At 40.4% G+C, this 24,600-nt stretch overlaps 2 protein-coding genes across 14 annotated transcripts; one reads left to right on the top strand and one right to left on the bottom strand.

The window, feature by feature from the left end:
* Window positions 1–3,166: 3,166 nt before the first annotated feature.
* LOC112566589 lies at window positions 3,167–10,478 on the top strand. 13 transcript variants are annotated; one of them, XM_025242833.1, is made up of 5 exons: window positions 3,167–3,302; window positions 4,244–4,373; window positions 4,653–4,720; window positions 5,149–6,371; window positions 7,451–10,478. In XM_025242833.1, exons 4-5 carry the CDS (start codon window positions 5,316–5,318, stop codon window positions 8,591–8,593), a joined length of 2,199 nt encoding a protein of 732 aa, XP_025098618.1. In that variant the 5' UTR covers window positions 3,167–3,302; window positions 4,244–4,373; window positions 4,653–4,720; window positions 5,149–5,315; the 3' UTR covers window positions 8,594–10,478. The 13 variants fall into 13 exon arrangements, with proteins under 13 accessions (XP_025098618.1, XP_025098624.1, XP_025098617.1 ...); XM_025242832.1 differs by having other exon boundaries at window positions 3,190–3,409; XM_025242829.1 differs by having other exon boundaries at window positions 3,190–3,631.
* Window positions 10,479–17,444: 6,966 nt separating this feature from the next.
* On the bottom strand, window positions 17,445–21,317 carry LOC112567373 (uncharacterized protein K02A2.6-like). The gene is made up of 4 exons (XM_025244072.1): window positions 21,102–21,317; window positions 20,045–20,984; window positions 18,986–19,934; window positions 17,445–18,762 (listed from the first exon to the last, which is right to left on the bottom strand). Exons 1-4 carry the CDS (start codon window positions 21,315–21,317, stop codon window positions 17,445–17,447), a joined length of 3,423 nt encoding a protein of 1,140 aa, XP_025099857.1.
* Between the last annotated feature and the right edge of the window lie 3,283 nt (window positions 21,318–24,600).

Raw genomic sequence — 24,600 nt, 5'->3', positions numbered from 1 at the left:
CATAACTCCGAAAAGTACAATCTTCCTTTTTCTATTTCTAAACTACAACAGGCCCTTCAAAAGTGCAAAGACTCTGCACCAGGCCCAGACAACATTTCTTATCAACTGCTTACTCATCTTCCACAGGTCTCTCCTTCTCCTTCTAGACATTTTTAACTTTATTTGGGTGTCCGGCTGTTTCCCTCCCTAGTGGAGAGAGGCAGCCGTGGTACCCATCCCAAAACCTGGTAAGGATACCTCTGACCCAAACTCGTACCGTCCTATCGCTCTCACTAGTTGTCTGTGCAAAACTCTTGAACGCACGGTGAATGCTCGGCTCACCTGGCATCTCGAATCTGAAAGTCTCCTCTACAACCTGCAGTGTGGCTTCAGAAAACGCCGCAGCAACCTGGACCACTTGGTCCGTTTTGAAACCTTTGTCATCAAAGAGCGTGTATTATGGATGTTTTTTGATTTAGAGAGGGCATACAACACTACCTGGAAGCAGTATTTTTTTGCTGGATCTCCATGCCCTTGGCTTCGGAGGTCGTATGCCACTCTTCATCAAAAATTTTCTCTCACATCGCCTCTTTCAAGTAAGAGTGGGATCTATCTTATCTAATCCTCAGGAACAGGAAATGGGCGTCCCTCAGGGCAGCATTCTTTCTCCAACTCTTTTCAATATAAAAATTGACTCCATCTTGAAACATGTTTGTCCAGGTTTGGAGGCCTCGTTATATGTAGATGACTTTGCTCTCTGCATTCGAGGCCGTTCCCTACCATGCCTCGAACGCCGGCTGCAACTATGCGTAAATGCTGTACAAAGGTAGGTGACAGACAACGGCTTCAAATTTTCTCCTACAAAGTCAGTATGCATTCACTTTTGCAAAATGAGAAGTATGTTTCCAAACCCATCTATTTCTGTCAATGGCATGGTACTCAAAGTGGTGAGCCCCCACTTTCTCTCCGTTGTTTGAAACTCATGCTATCCTATGTCTGTCGTTTAAAAGGTCATCCTGGAAACCCTGCGTATCGTGCTGTCTTCAGACCTCAGCGTGCTGCCCTGTATGGCATTCGTACCAAGGAACAAAAGCAATTATCACTCCGAGTAGCACCTCACCTACAAGCTGCCGGAGTAGATATTCAACAGGTAGAGCCTCTTTCTCCACTAACAGCTCCTCCTTGGACCCTTCCTGTTCCAGAGATTCGTTTTGACCTCACAGCTTTTAAAAAAGGGGACACTAGTGACCCCTTATATCTCCAACGCTATCATGAACTCATTTCTGACTATCCTGAATTCTGCCTTGTATTTACAGATGGCTCCAAAGTCCCAAGTGGTGGTCCAGTCGCGGCGGCAGCAGTTCCGTCCTGTCAACCGCAAGGGGTTGCTTCAGTCCGACTGGCAGACGAATGTTCTATTTTCACAGCGAAACTCCATGCCATCTTGCTTGCCTTGCAGCATGCCCACCGCTCTTCGGAGCACAACTTTTTGATTATTTCATACTCTCTTTCTGCACTCCAAGCTCTCCTCTCAAATGATTCTGACCACCCCAATGTGGTACAGATTCATAAAATTCATGTAGCACTCTTTCAGCGAAACAAGGATATTGTTTTTATTTGGGCTCCTGGCCATGCTGGTATTCCAGGCAATGTTCGAGCAGACTAGGCTGCCAAGGCTGCATGTCAGTCCCGTGGTAAACTTCAGTCAATTATCTCATCAGACTGCAAACCTTTATTCTCGGCCTACATTCAGTCCTTATGGCAACGCCAATGGGACAGTATGGGCCAAAACAAGTTATATGCCACCCTTCCCTGTCTTTCCGACCGCCTACCTTCTTGCCGCCCTTCGAGGCGGGAAGAGGTGGTCCTTACAAGATTAAAGACAGGACACACCTATGCCACATAAGGACACCTCTTGCGAGGCGAACCACCACCTGTTTGTCCCTGGTGTAGAGGAAATTATAATGTTTTACACTTTCTGATTATCTCTCCGAAGCTTCAGACTACCTGTTGTCAGTTTTTTAAAAACAGAGAATTCTTTATTTTCCTTATTTAGGTCCGTCCCATCGGCAGCAATCTTTTCATTTTTAAAGAAGATAGGAATTTACCAACAAATATAAACAATTTTTATGTTTCAATAGTTTTTCTTTCCTTTTAGTGTGCTGGTAATCTTTTTTGGGTTTCACCAACCCTTTTTATACTTTATTCACCTCTTTACATCTTGTACTTACTTTGTTGGCTGTTTACAAAATATCATATTTATATAGCTTGGGAGGACTTATCCATAAACCTTTAAAGTTAGAGCTACCTTTTTCCGTGATATAGCCCTAGTTGCTGGCACGGCATAAAACACAAACATTTACTGCTTTTTCAAGCAGTACCTTTCGGCAAACAGGTGCAAGCACTGATTGAAAACGCACCTCTTCCGTGAACATTACTTCTAACAACCTTTCCCATAATGCTATTGCTAGTCCTTGTTCACACTCTTTGTTTAACAATATTATGTTACTCTCAGCTCTTGTTCTTGTTATTGGTTACTCTTTGTGTTTTCTGTATTTGATTTTATTGTTCGTTTAGTACGGTTGCTGTTTATTATTTTATAGCTCATATATGTTATTAGTTTGTGCTCCTGTGCCTCGTGTGCTGTCCATGTTCCCTTCTTGTTCTTCAGCGCTAAGAGCATGCTCCTTAGGAATGTGATTAAGTGCTTTACAAGTTTGACATTTGTTATTATTTTTAAGCACCGACTTTTGCCTGCTATTTATACTGGACTACGTCCCCCGCTGTTGTCGGTCTCCCTCGACTAGTGATGGAGTTGGAAGGAGGTGCAGGGTGGAGGGAACAAACAGTCAGCGGTACACGTGTACACTGCTGTATACAAGCTCCTGCTACAACAGTATTGACAGGAGTCCTCCTTACATCAAACCACGAACTAATTAATCCCATATAGGTCCGTGATTAAACCAGCTAGATAGCTCAACCCCAGCCAGTCAGTACTGGAGCAACGCCCAGCACGACACCATGCACCTCCAATCATGCAGGGGAGACTAATGAATACCAACTAAAAAAACAAAACAAAAACAAACCACATACGACCTCGACAGGAAGAAATGCACTCTACAAATTTATTATTATTTTAAGAAAAGGACTAGAGGAGCCGAAAATTGGCGGAGGTACGTAACCTTTACAGGTCTGCGCTTAACCTCCCGTCACTAAAGGTCAAGGCTGTGGAGTAGACAGAACTCCGATGACACAAACACAGTTTATACGACATAGAGATCCAAATCGCACAAACTGTTCACCGGCAGCAATGTTTCAAGCAGGTTATGTACAAAATATTGTTTTCTCGTGTACATGCCGCGTTATCGAGAGTAGACAACCGGGAGAAGGAATTGTCGACTTTACGACTGACTTTTGTATGAATTCTAGGGTTAGTTCCTTTTGAAGTAACGGTATGAGAGGAGCATTCGCTGCACTGCATGATGTCAAACATTTACGATCAAAGCTGCGTAGTTTCATTAAACACGTAGTTTGTGTTTTTAATTAAAGTCATCTGTTCCCTTCACAAATCAAGGGAGATCAACAGATGGTTGACCCTCGTTGACTGACAGAAACGAAAACAGAAAATGTTTTGGCGAGAGATTTGTGACCAGTAATGTAAAATTAATTTCCTCTAGTAGATGAATGTTCAGTGCAAGTTTATCACAATTACAAATAAATGAATTTGAACCGAAAAGCTCCACAAATCTTCCTGGGAATCTCTGTGGCTTTCAATTAATTGTTCCTCAAAACCTCCCTATTTTATTTTTAAAATCGGGGCTTCAAACATTTCTAATTTCGTGTGTGGTAAGACCAGTGCTCTGGACTTCATTTTTTTTTTTTTTACCAACTATACCAGTCATTTTTTGTAGCATGTATGCCCCCCCTGAATGCCGAATTTTCACACCTTATGCTACTGGGCTAAAATCTTACAATGCAGAAAGCAAAGTGGTATTCACTGATGAGGTTGCTCCTAAATACAACTAAGAAGCACAGGTAACTTCATCGCACTTTGCAAGCTCATATCCAGTCAACTTTTAAAAATAGGGGTTTTTTTTACTATGCAGGAATTGTGATTATGTAGCTAACCTCATACAAATTAACGTGCAGGTGAAAAAATAAAAGGTTAAAACTGTGATATGTTAGTTCATATCAAGGCTATGATGAGCCAGAAAATTTGTTTAATATATGTAAGTGTTGTCATATCATCTGTTTTATTCATTAGGAAACTCTGGTCAATCAACAGCTGGTGATGAATGAAGCCTTAGCTGCTTATCTGACACAAGTGAATAATGAGAGAAGAATAGCATGCTGCTTAAGCCTGAAAGGCTGGTGGTGTTTACATGTGGCTTTAGGTGCTTAACAGTTAATGTGATATGCTAGTGGTGGTTTACATGTGGCCATACATGTTTACATACTGGCTAGGCTGATGTCCATGTCTTGACATCATGGGTGTTTGTTTTGGAGGGAGGTGTATGTGCACACACATGCATGCATTTATGTGTGTGTGCATGGAGATGCTCTGATTTAAGTTACTACATCAATGTTGAATGTTTAATGAATATCAATATTTAATTTTTTTTTCACGTATATCTCTCACAGTGTAATAAAATTGTAAACATCTGTGCTTGCAGAGGTGTGGATCTACATAGGTAGATGCAAAGCAAAACATATTTTACACAGCTTCCAAACTTACAAATAGGTAGGCAATGTAAATACTATTATTATAATGATCTGATGAAAAGCGTTTGTGCAGAATAACTCCAGATAGTTGTTATTTTCTAGAAAAAACATGCTTTTTTGCACATTCATATTCCCTTTTCTCCCACTAAAGTTGGGAGTTTCCAAAACACTTTTGAAAATTATGTCAGCATTATACTTTAGAATTTTGAGACAGGAGCCTAGTACTTAAAGGAAAAGTCAAGTGAAATTTGGGAAGGAAATGATTCGGAACATAAGTAGTTATATTCTAATAAGTATATCATTTAAGACATGATTTAGAACATCAATATCTGTCACTTAAACGTAACTTGCCATTTCCTTTAACAAACAATTTTTAACAGGATAATTTTGTTTTTTAAAGGAACAATTAGAGATTAAATGACAATGGTTTCATTTATTTTGTTGCAGGTTAAAGATGGCCTTCCATTAAATTGAAGAACTGGCAAAATGCATGAATAGCATGTCTTAGTCCGACATTGGCAAAATTGATTCACAAGTATTTTATCACAGACGTATCTGGCTAAATGCGTGGCACCAGATAATTGTACGTCATCAGGAATCTAAAAATTTCCAAAATGGAATTCTTGCTGAAGGTCACCTACAGTTATGCCTACTCTATTTTCCAGTACTTTCGTGCAATGTGGCCACTGTCACTAATCTATCATGACACCCTACACCATCCTTCCCAGCAAACAAGGAGGTCTTTGCTAAATCTAATCCATATGCTAAAGCAAGGTGATGGGGATGATGGAGCAATGTTAGAGCGGTTGAAATTGTTACCTGAAAAGGAAAACTTGCTGGAAGTTGATGATGAGCAGGGTTATGATATTCTGCAGAGTGCCATCATAGCTGACAGGAAAGTTGTTGTGTTGTGGTTACTTTCTCATGGATGTCAGGTAAACCACTATAGCTGCAGTCCACCACTTCACTTGGCTTGCCACCTGGGGAAACTAGCAATTGTTTCTGTACTGCTGTCTTGGGGAGCAGACCCTGAGACCAGGTGTGGTATGTGCTTTCCAGAACCTCACAGAGCAGTTGACTTTCAGCCTTCATTCCTAGGCCTTTCAAAGTATCCAGTGTACCTGTGTTGCTCTCATAAAGTGACACCAATGGAGTGTGCTATTAAGCAAGGGCATTTGCACTGTGTCAGAGAATTGACAGCTAGCTTCAAAACCAGAGTTCTAACATTTAATCCATTGACTTACCTTCAGTTAGCTTGCAAAGAAGGAATGGTAGAATGCATCAATTTCTTTGCCTCAAGCTTCCCTGAGTGCATTAATCAGTATGGTAGTGACGGTGACACGCCACTGCTAAGTGCAGTGCCATGGGGAGAGCAATGTGTACGTATTCTTGTGGAACTAGGAGCTGATGTTCGTTTGTTGTCACGTGGTATTGGAGAAAATGCTCTACATCGCCTGTATCGCATGAACATTGATGGCCTCTTTTCCATCTATGACACCACACGCTATCTTCTAACAACAGGCATTGAGCAGGATATCAATGCCATGACAGATCTTGAGGAGACTGCCTTACACATGCTTGTTTCTCATATTTCATATGCTGGAGGGAATTATGTACACCCAGACCGCCAGGTGTCAAGGGCAGCTTTACAAAAAGACTATCAGTGCCAGGTGGGTTCTAAACAGTGTGTTTAGACTGTGCACTCAGCTTATGTGCACATTATCTCAAACTAACTTTAACAAGGATGCAGCTGGAGAAGGTTTAATGATGAAGTTTACTGAACAAAAAGGCCATTATTTTCCCATGTTTACGATAGATAGGATGCATGTCCAAACTTTTAGCAATGAATATCTGACATTCTTGTGCATTCTGTTAACAAATGTGACTTATGCTTACTGATGCTGCTGAACTGAAAGTGGTTTATTTTGTAGTACTGATGCTACTGCAATGAAAATGGTTTAGTATGTAGTAGTAATACAAAGAGTAGACAATAGAAGATACTCCTGTAGGAAGTGGTTTACTATATGCTGGTTTTGATGGCAGTTGCCACTAGGAGACAAATACAAGGACAGTGCTGTTTCAACTGCATGCATGATTTAGAGCTAGATGACCATATGCAGATGTCAAAGATGCAGAAGCAGCATAAAGTCATTAGCAGTTGAGCCAACACCCAGTGCACTTCGTTAGAATTATTTTCTTTGACTGTTTTGGAGGAGATACAACAATCACATGCCTACAAATGAAAACTGTACATACTGCTGGTGCTTACAATAGAAGGTGACACATTAGTAGTCAAAATAGGACTAAATGCCAAGTAGGCAAAAGAATAGACTGCGTGTAACTAATGTGCTCGTAAGTGGAATGCACATATCAATATGTTGCTTGTGTGGTACGCATAATGTTACAGTAGATTATAGAACACTTTACCAAAGTTACATCTATGTCAGTGTCAGAATGATGTTTTACATACATCCCAGAACAGAATTTCCATCTGCCTCATGGTGGCAAGTATTATTCTGCCTTAAAGACCCACTAACGTGAACATTAGCACCCTGTTCTTAGAGTTAAGATGAATGATGTCATTTTGGAAGATGATTTGCTTAGTAAACATCGCTTCTTGATAGCATAAGCCTATTCATGTTCAAACATTATTTTAAATGGTAATATTTGTAAACAAAATACTGGAGTTGTAAAAATCTACAATGCAAATGCTGTTACTGACATTTCGTCACATTGGCATTTGTTGTAGGTTCTGTTGGCCCTGAAAGCTGTGTTGCAGTTCAATGCTGATCCTTTGCTGTTGAATGGGCCTGGTCTTCAGCCGCTAAGTCGTATGCTGCACATTGCCTTTAAAGTTTGCCAAACAGACAATCCCTGTTATTGCGTCCGGACTTCTCAGCCAGACTTGTTCATTGTAGAGTATCAGAATGACTACAGTTCCCTTCAACAAGCCATAGATATCTTGCTGTCTTATGGGGCTGCTCCAAACTTCCAGTGTGATGAAGGACACACGCCCCTAAATCTTCTTCTGAACTGTTTTCTTTATGACGACCCACAAAACCTTGTGGCTCAGGCACAAGCTGCTCTGCTGGCAGTCAGATCACTTGTCAGTGGCGGAGCCAGCATAGAGGTTGCTGATGGAAACCAGGGTAGAGCAAGTATTCTGACAGCCATGATATGTGGCCGGTGTTTCTCTAGTGAACTTAGAGGGAAGAGAACATTGCAGAATGAGCTGATCACATTCACAGAACAACTTCTAGGCCTGCTCTTGTCACTGGGTCTTAACCCTAACCATACTACCAATCGCACCACCCCTTTCATGCGTGGTGGGAGTGGAAATGCATTGATTGAGTTTGTGCGCTTGGCAGATAAAGCAGTGTGTCAGCAGGAGTTTGAAGCAGTCAAGAGCTGGGTAAGGACACTTTTACAATGGGGAGCTAACCCAGACATTGAGCCTTACCCCTCGGAACCTATCATCTGTCATTCTCAAAGCTCAATCTTCTTGAAGAAGCAAGGGACACAAGCTGTGGCTCATTATCTGTGTCAGGCAAACGACCGGCAGGTAGTAGCTGATGACAACCCGCAAGACATTAGTGTAGGCATGCTGGGGATACTGGAGTTATTTTATAACAGCATGGACCATAAACTGTTATACCAGAGTCTAACAGCAGGACATTCCTTTGCACGATATCACTCAACTCACTCTGTCTTCAGCGGCTCACAGAATGATCAATTTCTCTCTGCTGTTCACATGTTGGCAGAGTCACCTCGCTCACTGAAGCAGATGGCGCGGGTGACGGTGTATAAGGCTCTAAATAGACAACTGGCTAGGCGAGTTCCAAGACTTCCTCTTCCAGGGGCTCTTAAACAGTATTTACTGCAGTTAACATAGTATATCTACTTCTCAGTTTTCTTTGAGAAGCAAGCTGTATGCCAGACAAACAGTTGTCACATGGGCAACACACCAGTAACTGGTTGAAAGTAATGCTTGTTTACTTCAATGTGTTTGTATACTGTTCAGAGCAAGGTTACAGAACAAGCAAAAGAAAGACACTTTTGTGTTAATTTTATAAAGTAAACTTAATTTTATAAGCTAGTCCAGTAGCAGATGATCTAAATCAGTGGTTCTCAAAGTATTATGGACTGCGGACCACTTTACCAAAGTAAAATAATACGGCGGACCACCAAGGCCTAAAATCACTCTGTACCGTGAATCTCAAATTTAACTTGCCGCATTTGTTTCATTACAATTCAAAACAAAATGTACTTTTGTGACAGTAGTATAGAAATAAATTTACATAAAAGTACTTCGCAAAGTACACATAATTAAAAATAAGGAAGTGCACTGCATTACTAAGGGTAATGGATGATGCAATGCTTGCACTGTGACATAAAGACTTGGTAAGCAAGTGTTTTATGCCAACGAGCAGTTGGGATCAATAACATTAAAACTTTTAAATCAATACTGGACTAATTAGTGTATCTGGCGGCCCCATGCTCATAGAGGAGTAACGAGGATTAAACTAACTAGTGAACTTTCAAATGAAAATGTGGGATATGACCCCAAAAACAAAGGGGGTGAAGGTCTGAAAGAATTTCTTGCTTCCAGGCAGTGCTGCATGCCTTCTCTCTTTAAGGTTCAGATTTATAAAATATGTTCTCAGGAACATGTTTACAATGAAAAAATCAGATTTTCCTCAATTTACTTCCTCTAAGACGTTACCCTTGCCTCCTGCTCCTGCCATTTCTGCCTGTGGAAATACTACCTAGTAATCTAGGTTATTGGCTTATAGTGCAGGTGTTGTTTACAGTCATAAAGTTCAGTCAGCAAGAATATACATCCTTTTCACTCTCCATTGTACATAATAAGTAAACTATATAACAGATATTAGTGTGAACACATAAATAGTGCAGCTCAGTTCTTCTTTCAAATGATTCATTGTCCTGCATACGAAAGGCAGTTTTTTTCAGGGCTGCATTGATTATCATGGCAAATTGTCAGCTATAAATTTCAATACAAAGTATTGATCATAATAAAAAGAAAGCAACTATCACTAAAATAATCTACAAAAAGCATGAATCCATTTTTTTCATCTTTTTTGCTACTTGTACCATACTTAGAAAAACAAATAGCAATTTATTTTTAAACAATATTTAAATGACTGTTTACTAAAGGCATGTGATTAACACAAGCCAAGGCAGGCATATTATTTGTATCACAATAGATACAAAGTTTCATTTCTTTATATAGTAAAGTGTTTGACCTGCCACAAATAATGAGATTCAAACTTTGACAATATGTATGGAGTGACTGAAAATCTGTGGTGATAATGGCCATAATGCAAGTGACATTCAACAATAACTATAATATTAATATTACATTCTAGCTAAAGCAGACATTTGCAGTTGCAAACAAGAGCATCACAATGGAGACAGTTTTGTACACTGGGTGCACAACTGACAAGAAATAATGTGGCCACAAGGCATAAAGATGACCCTCACTTTATGCTAATGGCATATTTGACATGTTTGACGGTCTTGTAAACATTCATTTTCTTGCAGAAGACTTTGGCATCTGTTCTGTGTCCAGATGAGCACCTGATGCAACATGAAAAAGTGATAACTGTGTTAAGTACGAGTTTAGTCTGTTAATGCTTTTAAAATGCTGCCAAGAAGGTTTTAAACTATCACTCTTTGTCCTGTGAATAAACATTGTATGTTAATATTTTTATCCCATGAAAACCATTCTGTACTAAATAAATATTTGTGTTTAGGTTCATATTCTACAGAAAGCCTTATTCCACATGACCACATCCCCATATTTCAATTCCATAGGAGCAGCTGCTCCTTTTTATCTTTGTGACTATAAAATATCAACAGGGTTAGGGTTAGTGATGATGGCTATATTGCATTCCACTAACCCTAACCCTTCCTGTCTTTGTGACTATAGAATATCCACCGAGTGACATGGGTTAGGATTAGGTTAGTGATGATGGCTATATTGCAGCATTCCACTAACCCTTACTCATTGTCTCTTTGTGACTATAGAATATTGACTTGGGTGCCAGAGGTGTTGAGAGACCCAGGCTTGCCAAAGAAAAATCTCCTGCACATTTTTGTTTCAGCAAAAGTTAGGAGACTGATTCTCAAATCTAAGCAAATAAACCATTTTCATTCATTCCATTCAACCTTCAGCATGCACAGAATAGTCAAGAATCTGGAGATGTCAAGGACATCAAAGCTAACCATTAACCATGCATTTACACAGAAAAAAAGTTAGAACATTGATGTATCTAAGCCTCTACAGTCATTGACACTTCCTGCCCCTCCAACCACTGACAGTCACTGCCATTTGAGGTTTGTATTTAATGTATCTGTAGTTGTCTGGTTAGAATCTCACAATGGTGGGGGGGGGGTGAACTGTGTTCACGAGCTGTGCGGACGCTTTTTTTCCACGCTCTTCAATACAAGGTGCATTTTGCCTAGTTTTACGGAAGTTACTCATCTTTGTGGTGTATTGTGCAAAAATACTGATCTCCCAATTACAGGCTGCATAGAAAAGTAAATTTTATGCGAATATTCAGTCAAAATAGTTGAATTTTAAAAAATTTATGAAAGAAGCCAGGTGACCACAGTGTTCAACGGAGCGTGAACAGCACGGCGGTAGCCTTGTGTGATTCGTGAGTGTGTGACACCTCCACTGGACGATATGGCCACCTCCAACGACAGTAAAGTCTTAACTGATATCCAGACACTACTTAACAAACAAGAGGAAAACATTAAACACCACATAGACGAAGTTAGAGACGAACTGAGACTTTTCAAATCGGCCATTGATAAACTGTGTATGGAGTTACAGCAAGTTAAAGGCAAGAGTCACTCGAGCAAAACACTGAGAGACTAAAAGATCATGTAGACCAGTCTCTACATGTCTTTGACGACAAGCTCGACAAGCTCGAAGTTTTCTCACGCAGAGACAATCTGAAGTTCTTCGGGATATCAGAAACTGGATATGATTCATACAAAACCTGTGCTGCTACGATACTACACCTCCTGCAAGAAACCATTCCGGGGAATGTGTGGCAAACTACTGACATTGTGCGAGCGCACAGAGTCGGTAAGAAAATTGTGCCAGCAGGACATACCCGAAACAGAAAAAACAAACTGCGCCCCATAATCGCTAAGTTCACTCGATGGTCTGACAAGTTGGATATACAGGTAGTCCTCGACTTACGACGGGGATCCGTTCCTAACGCGGCGTCGTAAACCGAATTTCGACGTAAGTCGGATCATACGTTCATACTGTACTTACCATCACAATAACAGTACAGTACTACAAACACTTAGCCTATCCAAACACCTATCCTAACACAGTACCCTACATAATTATCAATAAACATAAGTACAGTAAAATATTGTAGTACAGTGCGTTTAATAATGAAATACTGTACTGTAAGTGCTGTAACAGTAATCAACAGTGTTAGGTTAGGCAGACGTTTCCAAAACAAGTCTGTCTCATCCACGTTGAACACTTGTTCAGCACAGTAACCACCGTCCTCAATTATCTTAGCCAATGCATTAGGAAACTCAGTTGCTGCTTTCTCATCAGCACTATCAGCTTCACCTTGCACTTTAATGTTATGGAAGTTGGCACGATCCTTAAACCTCATAAACCAACCCCTACTCGCCACAAATTCTTCACTTTCACTTCCTTCCCCCTTTTCTCTTTTCAACGCCTCAAACAGTCGCCTAGCCTTCTCCTGAATAACCATAAAACTCACAGGGACACGGCGTTGATTTTGGTCTTGCAACCAAAGCGCCAATAATCTGTCCATCTCAATAATAAGCCTACGTTGCTTTGTTATCACTGTCGCTGTAAGTGGGAATGAGTGTCGTAACCACGAAACGACGTAACTCGAGACCGTCGTAACCCGAGGACTACCTGTACTTACCAAAGCTCGTGAGAAACTGAGAGCAAAAGGTGTATCTGTGGCTAGTGATCTTACAGAAAGACAACAGTCGATCATAAAGTGCTACAGAGATAGCGGGGTGCGTGCGTTCTACAGAGGAGACCGGCTTGTCGTTGGAGGACCCTTATACCAAAATACGAACAGACAACAGGATGAGAGGGAGAATCCTTGAACCAACGCGGACAGATCCCCCTCTCAGCACCAGACAACCCTACAGCAACAGAAAGATGAATACACACTTATAACTGCGCAGCGGAACAAAGGAGTCCGACAGCACCGGAGCAGTCTTACTTACCTCTACCTCTTTGGAACCGCTATCTACCTCTGCAATCAGAAGATGAGGAAGAAGATACCAACAGATTACAGGCTGATAAGCATGAGAAGCAAATTGACACGAACGCTGCTTCTCGCAGAGGGGCAACTGGAAAACCGGCATTCCAAGAGAATTCAGTGCACACCGACCACAATAATACACGCCTTAGGCAACATTAGCAACAACCTACAGATGATTCCGACTGCTATCTTGCCTACTAAATGCCCTTCTGAATCCAGTATTACCAATACATCTACCGGCGACAATACAAAGGGGAAGGACACACATCCATACACCAGTATAACAGAAGCCAACAACAGCCAGACAGCCGATGTCAGCAGCGGGTGTCCACCTGACAGCAATGTGCAAGTATCGTCCCCACACCCCGCATCGGTGTCTTCGGCTAGTCGTGACCCAGAAACCACGCACGGGGTACCCGTGCTGACTAGCCGGGTAAAGACAAGGAGCACGGCGGCCGGATATGCTGAAGAGGTCAAAGGGACGCAACAGCTGATGAGTGATGACAGTACACGTACACCCAAACGGCGCAAGAATAAGAACGGAGGAGCAAGCGAAAAGGGGAAGAAGCAAGGCTCTCTGGATAGCTATATAAGTGACAAGAACACCTCAGATAGTGCAACAAGATCACAACCCAAGTGGAAATAGGAAAAAACTGGCCGTCAGGCAAGGCGTTTGACCTTTGTTAATTATAACGTAGAGGAGATAACTTGTTGGTAGATTATATCACGTCATTTGACTTTATTTGTTTAACAGGGACGCACATGGAGATACTCTTAATATCCTGCCAGAATACATTAAGATTTATGCCCCTGCAAGAAAATTGTTTAAGCAGGGCCGATGGTCAGGTGGGGTTCTTCTTATGGTAAAAAGCTGTTGGTCACAATATATAAAGGAAGCAAGATTTGATTCAACCAATATAGTTACACTGAAAATTGATAAAGAATTAATGAACTCTGAAAAAGATGTTATCTTGATATCATGCTATGTAGACATGTAGTGCCAGAAGGCGGCCCTCTTTACATTTCGTTAGATATAAAAGATGGCATTCACCTATTAGAGGAAAGTGTATTGCAGTACATGTATATAGATAAAGATGAATTCTACTAAATTTCATGTGGAGGACAGGGTCCGAACAAGTTAGAACAGATGATATTGTAAATTATTTTCCTTCTATGCTGCATTGTGTTACCACTATGTATGTATCCCCCCATGTCAAAATGACTATATGAGTCACTGACATTAAGGATCTCGTACTCATACAATAAACAGAAAAGGCATTTGGAAAAAAAAAAGAATCTCACAATGGTGAATGAACACAATTTTCTCTTAAATCAATCTTTAAAATAGCCTTTGTCATCACTATTCTTTACTTTGTAGATTCTTATTGTGTATGCAGATGTTCTGTTACTATGAAACAAATTTTATTTAGCTTGGGCCGCCTCAATTTGATTTCACTCAGGCAGGAGGATGATATAGCCAGGGCAATATGATTTCTTGGTTGAAATGGAAGGCGCCCATTCATTGTTGTCTCTTTACCAGTGCACATCAGTCGATTGTGTTGCAGATGCCATGTAACTTGGCATGACACCTTGTTAAAGACTATCCTTCAATGCATGTTGGAGGGCAGTAAATGCCGCTGTGGCCAGAGAACTGGCTGAAAGAATGGACTGGTTATCGGTTGGTTGGTTTATTTATTAGGAAAGTGCTTCAAACTTCATGGCTGATGGTACATGGCACATGGCTGATGGCACATGGCAGATGGTGGGTGCACATGGCTGATGGCACATGGTACATGGCTGATGGCTTGTGGCACATGGCTGATGGTACATGGCTCATGTCTGATGACACATGGAACATGGCTGATGACACATGGAACATCGCTGATGGCTGATGGTAAACCCATATGGCTGATGGTACATGGCTCATGACACAGCTTATGGCACATGGTACATAACTCATGGCACATGACACATGACAAATTGTACATGGCTGATGACTTATGGCACATGGCTGATGACACATGAATGATGAAACATGGTACATGGCTGTTGACACATGGCTGACGTGGCTGTTGGCTGATGTCACATGGCTGATGGCTTATGGCACCTGGCTGCTGGCCAAAAATGTCGAAAAAAGCCGTTAAAAGTCGAAAAATATCGAATATGCCATAAAACGGCCAAGCAGACCCAAGCAGGATAACGAATGTTGTAAAAGGCTAAAATAGGAAGAATAAAGCTGACAGATGTTATAAAAGGTAGAAAGAGGTCCAAGAAGGCCGACACAGGTACAAAAATTTGAAAAAATTTCGAAAAACGTCGTAAAAAGACAAAAAATGTCGAATAAGCCGTCAAACAGAAAAACAGACCTAAGAAGGAAAACAAATGTCGTAAAAGGCTAAAATATGTAGAATAAGGCCGACAAATGTCTTAAAAGGTAGAGAGAGGTCCAAGAAGGCCGACACAGGTACAAATATTTCAAATAATGTCGAGGAAAGCCGTTAAAAGTCGAAAAATATCGAATATGCCGTAAAACTGCAAAGCAGACCCAAGCAGGATAACAAATGTCGTAAAAGGCTAAAATAGGTAGAATAAGGCCGACAAATGTCTTAAAAGGTAGAAAGAGGTCCAAGAATGCCGACAAAGGTACAAAAAGTTCAAAAAATGTCGAAAAACGTCGTAAAAAGACGAAAAATGTCGAATATGCCGTAAAACGGAAAAACAGACCTAAGAAGGAAAACGAATGTCGTAAAACGCTAAAATAGGTAGCTTAAGGCCGACAAATGTCTTAAAAGGTAGAAAGAGGTCTAAGAATACCGACACAGTTACAAAAATTTCAAATAATGTCGAAGAAAACTGTAAGAACTCGAAAAATGTCGAGTATGCCGTAAAACGGCAAAGCAGACCCAAGCAGAATAACGAATGTCGTAAAAGGCTAAAATAGGTAGAATAAGGCCGCCAAATGTCTTAAAAGGTAGAAAGAGGTCCAAGAAGGCCGACACAGGTACAAAAATTTGAAAAAATTTCGAAAAACGTCGTAAAAAGACAAAAAATGTCGAATAAGCCGTCAAACAGAAAAACAGACCTAAGAAGGAAAACGAATGTCGTAAAAGGCTAAAATATGTAGAATAAGGCCGACAAATGTCTTAAAAGGTAGAGAGAGGTCCAAGAAGGCCGACACAGGTACAAATATTTCAAATAATGTCGAGGAAAGCCGTTAAAAGTCGAAAAATATCGAATATGCCGTAAAACGGCAAAGCAGACCCAAGCAGGATAAAAAATGTCGTAAAAGGCTAAAATAGGTAAAATAAGGCCGACAAATGTCTTAAAAGGTAGAAAGAGGTCCAAGAATGCCGAGAAAGGTACAAAAATTTCAAAAAATTTCGAAAAACGTCGTAAAAAGACGAAAAATGTCGAATATGCCGTAAAACGGAAAAATAGACCTAAGAAGGAAAACGAATGTCGTAAAAGGTTAAAATATGTAGAATAAAGCCGAGAAATGTCTTAAAAGGTAGAGAGAGGTCTAAGAAGGCCAACACAGGTACAAATATTTCAAAAAATGTCGAAAAAAGCCGTTAAAAGTCGAAAAATGTCGAATATGCCGTAAAACGGAAAACAGACCTAAGAAGGAAAACAAATGTCGTTAAAGGCTAAAATAGGTAGAATAAAGCCGACAAATGTCTTAAAAGGAAGAGAGAGGTCTAAGAAGGCCAACACAGGTACAAATATTTCAAAAAATGTCGAAAAAAGCCGTTAAAAGTCGAAAAATATCGAATATACCGTAAAACGGCCAAGCAGACCCAAGCAGGATAACGAATGTCGTAAAAGGCTAAAATAGGTAGAATAAGGCCGACAAATGTCTTAAAAGGTAGAAAGACGTCCAAGAAGGCCGAGAGAGGTACAAAAATTTCAAAAAATTTCGAAAAACGTCGTAAAAAGACGAAAAATGTCGAATATGCCGTAAAACGGAAAAACAGACCTAAGAAGGAAAACGAATGTCGTAAAAGGCTAAAATATGTAGAATAAAGCCGACAAATGTCTTAAAAGGTAGAGAGAGGTCTAAGAAGGCCAACACAGGTACACATATTTCAAAAAATGTCGAAAAAAGCCGTTAAAAGTCGAAAAATATCGAATATACCGTAAAACGGCCAAGCAGACCCAAGCAGGATAACGAATGTCGTAAAAGGCTAAAATAGGTAAAATAAAGCTGTATCGTGCTGCGAGCTCTCAGCCGACCAACACCAGACACTGTCGATTTGATGACAAACGTACTTTTAATCAACTAAGACAATATGGCTGCTCGCCAACCTTGACATTCCTCAAATCTAACATAAAGCCCCGGATGTCCCCGCGGGATAACTCTTATCATGACATCTCCCCTCCCTTGAGATACTTCACTTGATGGGGAGAATGTTTACTCTCTAATCAATGTTCAATACATAATCAGTCTTTATAACGTGCGGGCAGGGTGATTATTCTGCCGCTACGAGTCATTCTATGTGTAGAGCTGCTACTGGAATGGGAATCTCCTGGATCTGGAGTAGCACTATGTCTGGCTTCTGTAGCAGGACCACCTTTACTAGACGTCGATTCTGGACACTGAATCGGATCGCTGACATGAAGCGCTGTCTCTGGTTCACCTGTCACTGGGACTTGGGAAGTATACAGGGAAAAGTCATTTTGGACAGGACTGGGTCTGGAACTGGACTGCTCCGGCTCGAAGTTTCTTGATCTTCTGAGATGACGTCTGTTGCGTCGCAAACTACCTCTTGGAGTTTGTACAATGTATGACCTTGGAGCACACTGCTGCAGAATGACTGCTGGACTTCTCCAGTGCTTCTCACCATCTAGCTTCTGCAATACAGTGTCGCCTGGAAGCAGTTCGTCAAGCGGTCGCGCTCCATGACGCTTGTCAAAACAGTTCTTGTAAGACTGCTTTGCTTTTGCATCGCTCGCTGTTACAGCTGTTTTATCAAATGTCTTTGACTCAAGGTTCTCAGGCAATGTAGGTAATGTAGTTCTCAGTTTTCTTCCACAGGCTAATTCTGCTGGACTATATCCTGTAGCAGAAATAGTAGTGTCTCTGTATATCAATAGAGCTAATTCAGGTTCATCTTGCTGCAGAATCTTTTTGGCAATTTGAACTGCTCTTTCAGCCTCTCCATTACCTTGTGGATAGTGTGGACTTGTTGTAACATGTTGAAATCCCCACTTTACTGCAAATTCCTGGAACTCCCTAGATGTGAATTGCCTTCCATTGTCTGTAACAAGAATCTCTGGGATTCCTTGGCGTGCAAACATGCTCTTCAGAAGTTTGATAACTTCTGCTGATGTACTAATCTTGATGTGCGCAAGATCAATAAAGCGCGAATAATAATCTACAAACACAAGGTATGATTGTCCTTTGAATTCCAGCAAATCTGCTGCACACTTCTGGAATACACGTTGTGGTAATTCTGTTGGTATCAAAGGTTCCTTGCTCTGTGTCGGTTTCTTCTCCTGGCAATGTCTGCATTCTTCAACAATTCTTTTAATCCTGCCATTAATACCTGGCCACCAAACTGCTGCCTTTGCTCTATCTCTGCACTTGGTGATCCCTAAATGACCTTCATGTATCCTCTTCAGGATATCATCATGAAGTGGTGCTGGCACAACAATGCGTGTTCCTCTGGTAAGGAGACCATTGTGCACACTAAGTTCCATGCGCACTGCATAATAGTCACGAAGATTATCTTCTACATCTGTAATGTATTTGGCCAGCCTTCATTAGTGTAGCGAATTGCTGCTTGAATCAGTCTATCTTTTCTTGTTTCTTCTGCAATCTCTTTCAGACGCTTGTCTGAAGCTGCACATGACCACGAAATGTCTACACTACTCAATATGCCTCAACATCTTCTGAAAGTGTTTAACTTCAGATTCAGCAGTGGTTAACTGAGGACTTCGGATAGAGCATCTGCGATGACAAGCTTCTTCCCTGCACATACTCTGCTGTGATGCTGAATCTCATGAGACGCATCAACATGCGTTGGCATCTGATAGGAGTATCTTGCAAGTCACGATTGTTGATTAGTGGCACAATAGGTTTGTGATCAGTCTGTAGTCGAACATTGTCAAGACCAATCAGGTATCTGCTGAACTTTTCACAAGCCCAGACTGCTGCAAGTGTTTCTTTCTCTATCTGTGCATATCTGCACTCACTAGCAGTCAATGTTCTTGAACAATATGCCACAGCTTTGAGACCTTCAGGATGCTGCTGTAGCAACACGCCACCAATGCCATAACTACTGGCATCTGAGCTGACAATTGTAAGCTTTGCCGGATCGTAGAATGCTAGTGTTGGTGCTGAAGTAAGCAGTTTCTTCACATCTGCCATTGCTTTGACTTGCATTGAGCCCCAATTCCACTCTCGATCCTTCCCCAGCAGTTGCGTCAATGGCTGAAGTATTGTAGACAGACTTGGCAAATACCGCCCTAAGAAGTTGCACATACCCAGCATCCTCCTCAACTCGGGTACATTAGTTGGATCTGGCATGGCAATTATTGCTTCAACCTTTCCTGGGTCTGGTGAAATTCCATTCTTGCTGATTCTATGACCCAAAAATTCAATCTCATGCTTCCTGAGCTCACATTTCTCATAGTTGAGTTTCAGGTTAGCACTGGCAAGTGTTTTCATGACTCTCTCAAGATGCTTCTCGTGAGCTTGTTCATTCTCACTATAAACAAGGATATCATCAAAATAGCAGATTATGTTGGGTACATCCTTTAGGATAGTCTCCATGGTCCTCTGAAAAATCTCTGGAGCTGATGAAATACCAAATGGTAATCTCTTGAAGAAATATCTCCCACATGGAGCGATGAATGTAGTAAGTTTTGCAGAATCTGGATCAAGGGGAATCTGATAGAAACCTGATGTTGCATCCAGCTTGCTGTAAACTGCTGATCCAGAAAGCTTATGTAAAATATCTTCCAGTGTTGCAAGGTATACCTCTCCCGCTTCACTGCGGTATTGAGCTTCTTATAATCAACACAAATACGTATGCTACCTGATTTCTTCATTACTGGCACAATGGGAGAGCACCAATCTGATGGCTCTGTTATTTCCTCTATAATGCCTGTTTCCTGCATTCTTTTTAATTCTTCCTTGACCTTGTCCAGCAATGGTATTGGTATTCTCCTTTCTGCATAAACACTGTATGGCTCAATGTTTTCTTTCAAGATGATTTTGACTGGAGGACACTGCACAGGTGTCTTGTCAAGTTTTCCAAATAAGGCATTGACAGCCTCTATCCTCTTCACTAAACCTAATCTGGATGCTGCTTCTCTACTAAGCAGATTTTCAGTGATTGCTTGCACAACAAACACTTTCAGTACATGAAGCTGGTCATGAATTCTTGTTGTAGTAATGAACTGTCCATCACACTTCAGGACTCCTCCTACACTCTTTAACACTACATTGGTCTTCAATAGCTTGGGACATGGTGACAACTTTTTTGTACTGTGTAAATGAAATGACAGAAACATCTGCCCTGTGTCAATTTTGAACTTGACATCACAACCGCCAAACTGTAATACAGTTGTCCACGGTGGTTCTCTACTGTCACTGCACAAAGTCCCTACAAAATGTTCCTTGACTTGTTTTTCTTCAAGTGCCTGCACTAACTTTGTTCTGCACACTGTAGCAAAGTGTCCAAGCCTACCACACTTGTTACACTTCCTTCCCTGAGCTGGGCACACACATGTGCTAGCGTGCCGTCTGCCACAACGAGTACAGCTTGACACGTTAACTGCTGACGATGCAAAGTCACTCTTTTCTGCTCTACCGCGACGACGACCACTGAAGCCGCGCGAATTGCCAGTTGCACCTTTGCACTGACTATGTACTTGCTGAGCAGCACCAGAGGCACTTTTCTTGAATTGCACTGCGTCCACATTTGTGCGACGCTGGTCAGAAAGCTGTGCTTTCACTTGCTCATATTGCCTTGCCTGCAAGATGGCGTCTTACAGTGTTAAATCTGCCTTTAATTGTAATCTTTCGGACAAGTCTCTGTCGAGGATCCCTAACACGAGGCGATCTCTGATAGCTTCATCCTTGTCTCTTACGTCTGCCTTTGCAGCGAGCTCGTATAAATCTCTAACGTATTCTTCGATACTTTCGTCCGGTTTCTGATTTCTGGCGTGAAATCGTGCACGCTCATGGATGATATTGCGTTTTGGCACAAAGTACTCATCAAATTTTTCCAGAACAGTGTCGTATTCTTGCCGCTGTCGTGCATCCAGACCAAACGACGTGAGAATGCGTTCTGCGTCGTTGCCCATAGTGTAGATCAAGGCACTGACCTGAACTGCTTCATCGATCGTCTTTGTCTAGTTTTGATGCACATCTGAAACGCTGAAATCGTTGTTTCCACTCAGGCCACAAGTTTGGCTGGGAAAAATTGAATTGTTCTGGCGCTCTAAACGGAGCCATATTCAGCAGCTTGCTTGATTTTCTGTGATTATAACAATCCCAGTTCTGACACCATGTATCGTGCTGCGAGCTCTCAGCCGACCAACACCAGACACTGTCGATTTGATGACAAACGTACTTTTAATCAACTAAGACAATATGGCTGCTCGCCAACCTTGACATTCCTCAAATCTAACATAAAGCCCGGATGTCCCCGCGGGATAACTCTTATCATGACAAAAGCTACGGCATTTTTTCGACAATTTTTTCCGACTTTTTTCGACTTTTGATCGACTTTTTTCGACTTTTCGACCTTTTTTCCTACCTTTAACCTATTTCCTTACCTACCCTTTTAAGACACATAAATGGCCTGCCTTAATTGTACCTATTTTAGGTCTTTTACGGACATTGGTTTCCTGCTATGTCTGATTTGCCGTTTTACGGGCCATTTTCATTTTTCGACTTTTTTTCGACTTTTTTCGACTTTTTTTCGACCTTTTCTACCTTTTTAGACCTTCTTTCTACCTTTTAAGACACATAAAGCCTATTGCTACCTATTTAGGTCTTTTTACGACATTGGTTATCCCTGCATATGTCTGATTGCCGTTTTACGGCATTTTTCGACATTTTTCGACTTTTTCGACCTTTTTTCGAACTTTTTTCGACCTTTCTACTTTTTGTAAGACTCTCTTGTACCTTTTAAGACACATAAAATGCCTTATTCTACCTATTTTCAGGTCTTTTACGACATTGGTTATCCTGCATATGTCTGATTTGCCTGTTTTACGGATTTCGACATTTTCACTTTTTCGACTTTTTCGACTTTTTTTTCGACCTTTTTCTACCTTTTTAGACCTTCTTCTACCTTTTAAGACACATAAAATGCCCTTCCTATTTTAGGTCTTTTACGACATTGTTATCCTGCATATGTCTGATTTGCCGTTTTACGGCATTTTTCGACATTTTCGACTTTTTTCGACTTTTTTCGACTTTTTTCGACTTCTTTTCGACCTTTTTAGACCTTCTTCTACCTTTAAGACACATAAATGCCTTATTCTACCTATTTTAGGTCTTTACGACATTGGTTATCCTGATATGTCTGATTTGCCGTTTACGCAATTTTTCGACTTTTTCGACCTTTTGGCTTTTTTCGACTTTTTTTCGACTTTTTTACCTTTTTAGACCTTCTTCTACCTTTTAAGACACATAAATGCCTTATTGTAATTTGCTTTTACTTTTACTATTTTTGTTTCGAGCGATTTGGCATTAACGACCCTGCATATGGTTTTCGACTTTTTTTCGACTTTTTTTTTTGATTTTTTCTTTTTCTACCTTTTTAGACCTTCTTCTACCTTTAAGACACATAAATGCCTTATTGACCTATTTAGGTCTTTTACGACATGGTTATCCTGCATATGTCTGATTTGCCGTTTACGATTTTTCGACATTTTCGACTTTTTCGACTTTTTTCGACTTTTTCGACTTTTTTTCGACCTTTTTCTACCTTTTTAGACCTTCATCTACCTTTAAGACACATAAATGCCTTATTGTACCTATTTTAGGTCTTTACGACATTGGTTATCCTGCATATGTCTTTGCGTTTTTACGCATTTTTCGACATTTTTCGACTTTTTTCGACTTTTTTCGACTTTTTTTTTCGACCTTTTCTACTTTTTAACCTTCTTCTACCTTTTAAGACACATAAATGCCTTATTTACCTATTTTAGGTCTTTACGACATTGGTTATCCTGCATATGTCTGATTTGCCGTTTTACGGCATTTTCGACATTTTTCGACTTTTTTTCGACTTTTTTTTTTTTTCGACCTTTTTCTACCTTTTTAGACCTTCTTCTACCTTTTAAGACACATAAATGCCTATTGTACCTATTTTAGGTCTTTTACGACATTGGTTATCCTGCATATGTCTGATTTGCCGTTTTACGGCATCGACTTTTTCGACTTTTTTCGACTTTTTTTCGACCTTTTTCTACCTTTTTAGACCTTCTTCTACCTTTTAAGACACATAAATGCCTTATTGTACCTATTTTAGGTCTTTTACGACATTGGTTATCCTGCATATGTCTGATTTGCCGTTTTACGGCATTTTTCATTTTTCGACTTTTTCGACTTTTTCGACTTTTTACTTTTCGACTTTTTCTACCTTTTTAGACCTTCTTCTACCTTTTAAGACACATAAATGCCTTATTGTACCTATTTTAGGTCTTTTACGACATTGGTTATCCTGCATATGTCTGATTTGCCGTTTTACGGCATTTTTCATTTTTCGACATTTTTCGACTTTTTTCGACTTTTTTCGACTTTTTTCGACCTTTTTTCTACCTTTTTAGACCTTCTCTACCTTTTAAGACACATAAATGCCTTATTGGTACCTATTTTAGGTCTTTACGACATTGGTTATCCTGCATATGTCTGATTTGCCGTTTACGGCATTTCGACATTTTTTGACTTTTTTCGACTTTTTTTTTGCGACTTTTTTCGACCTTTTTCTACCTTTTAGACCTTCTTCTACCTTTTAAACACATAAAATGCCTTATTTACCTATTTTAGGTCTTACGACATTGGTTATCCTGCATATGTCTGATTTGCCGTTTTACGGCATTTTTCATTTTTCGACATTTTTCGACTTTTTTCGACTTTTTTCGACTTTTTTCGACCTTTTTATACCTTTTTTAGACCTTCTTCTACCTTTTAAGACACATAAATGCCTTATTCTACCTATTTTAGGTCTTTTACGACATTGGTTATCCTGCATATGTCTGATTTGCCGTTTTACGGCATTTTTCATTTTTCGACATTTTTCGACTTTTTTCGACTTTTTTCGACCTTTTTCTACCTTTTTAGACCTTCTTCTACTTTTAAGACACATAAATGCCTATTGTACCTATTTTAGGTCTTTTACGACATTGGTTATCCTGCATATGTCTGATTGCCGTTTTACGGCATTTTTCGACATTTTTCGACTTTTTTCGACTTTTTTCGACTTTTTTCGACCTTTTTCTACCTTTTTAGACCTTCTTCTACCTTTTAAGACACATAAATGCCTTATTCTACCTATTTTAGGTCTTTTACGACATTGGTTATCCTCCATATGTCTAATTTGCCGTTTTACGCATTTTCGACATTTTTCGACTT

Source organism: Pomacea canaliculata, linkage group LG6 (genome assembly GCF_003073045.1).
Source record: "Pomacea canaliculata isolate SZHN2017 linkage group LG6, ASM307304v1, whole genome shotgun sequence".
Lineage (NCBI taxonomy): Eukaryota > Metazoa > Mollusca > Gastropoda > Architaenioglossa > Ampullariidae > Pomacea > Pomacea canaliculata.
This window is presented reverse-complemented; position numbering and strand designations above follow the sequence as displayed.

What these genes read in the sequence shown, in the direction of transcription:
- LOC112566589 (XM_025242833.1), top strand. Translation starts at nt 5,316, where the DNA reads ATGGAATTCTTGCTGAAGGTCACCTACAGTTATGCCTACTCTATTTTC. An exon ending in AAAAAGACTATCAGTGCCAG is followed by an intron (nt 6,372 to 7,450) that starts GTGGGTTCTAAA and finishes CATTTGTTGTAG; the next exon opens with GTTCTGTTGGCCCTGAAAGC.
- LOC112567373 (XM_025244072.1), bottom strand. Translation starts at nt 21,317, where the DNA reads ATGGGCAACGACGCAGAACGCATTCTCACGTCGTTTGGTCTGGATGCA. An exon ending in AGCTCGCTGCAAAGGCAGAC is followed by an intron (nt 20,985 to 21,101) that starts GTAAGAGACAAG and finishes GCCATCTTGCAG; the next exon opens with GCAAGGCAATATGAGCAAGT. An exon ending in AGATTCAGCATCACAGCAGA is followed by an intron (nt 18,763 to 18,985) that starts GTATGTGCAGGG and finishes ACACTAATGAAG; the next exon opens with GCTGGCCAAATACATTACAG.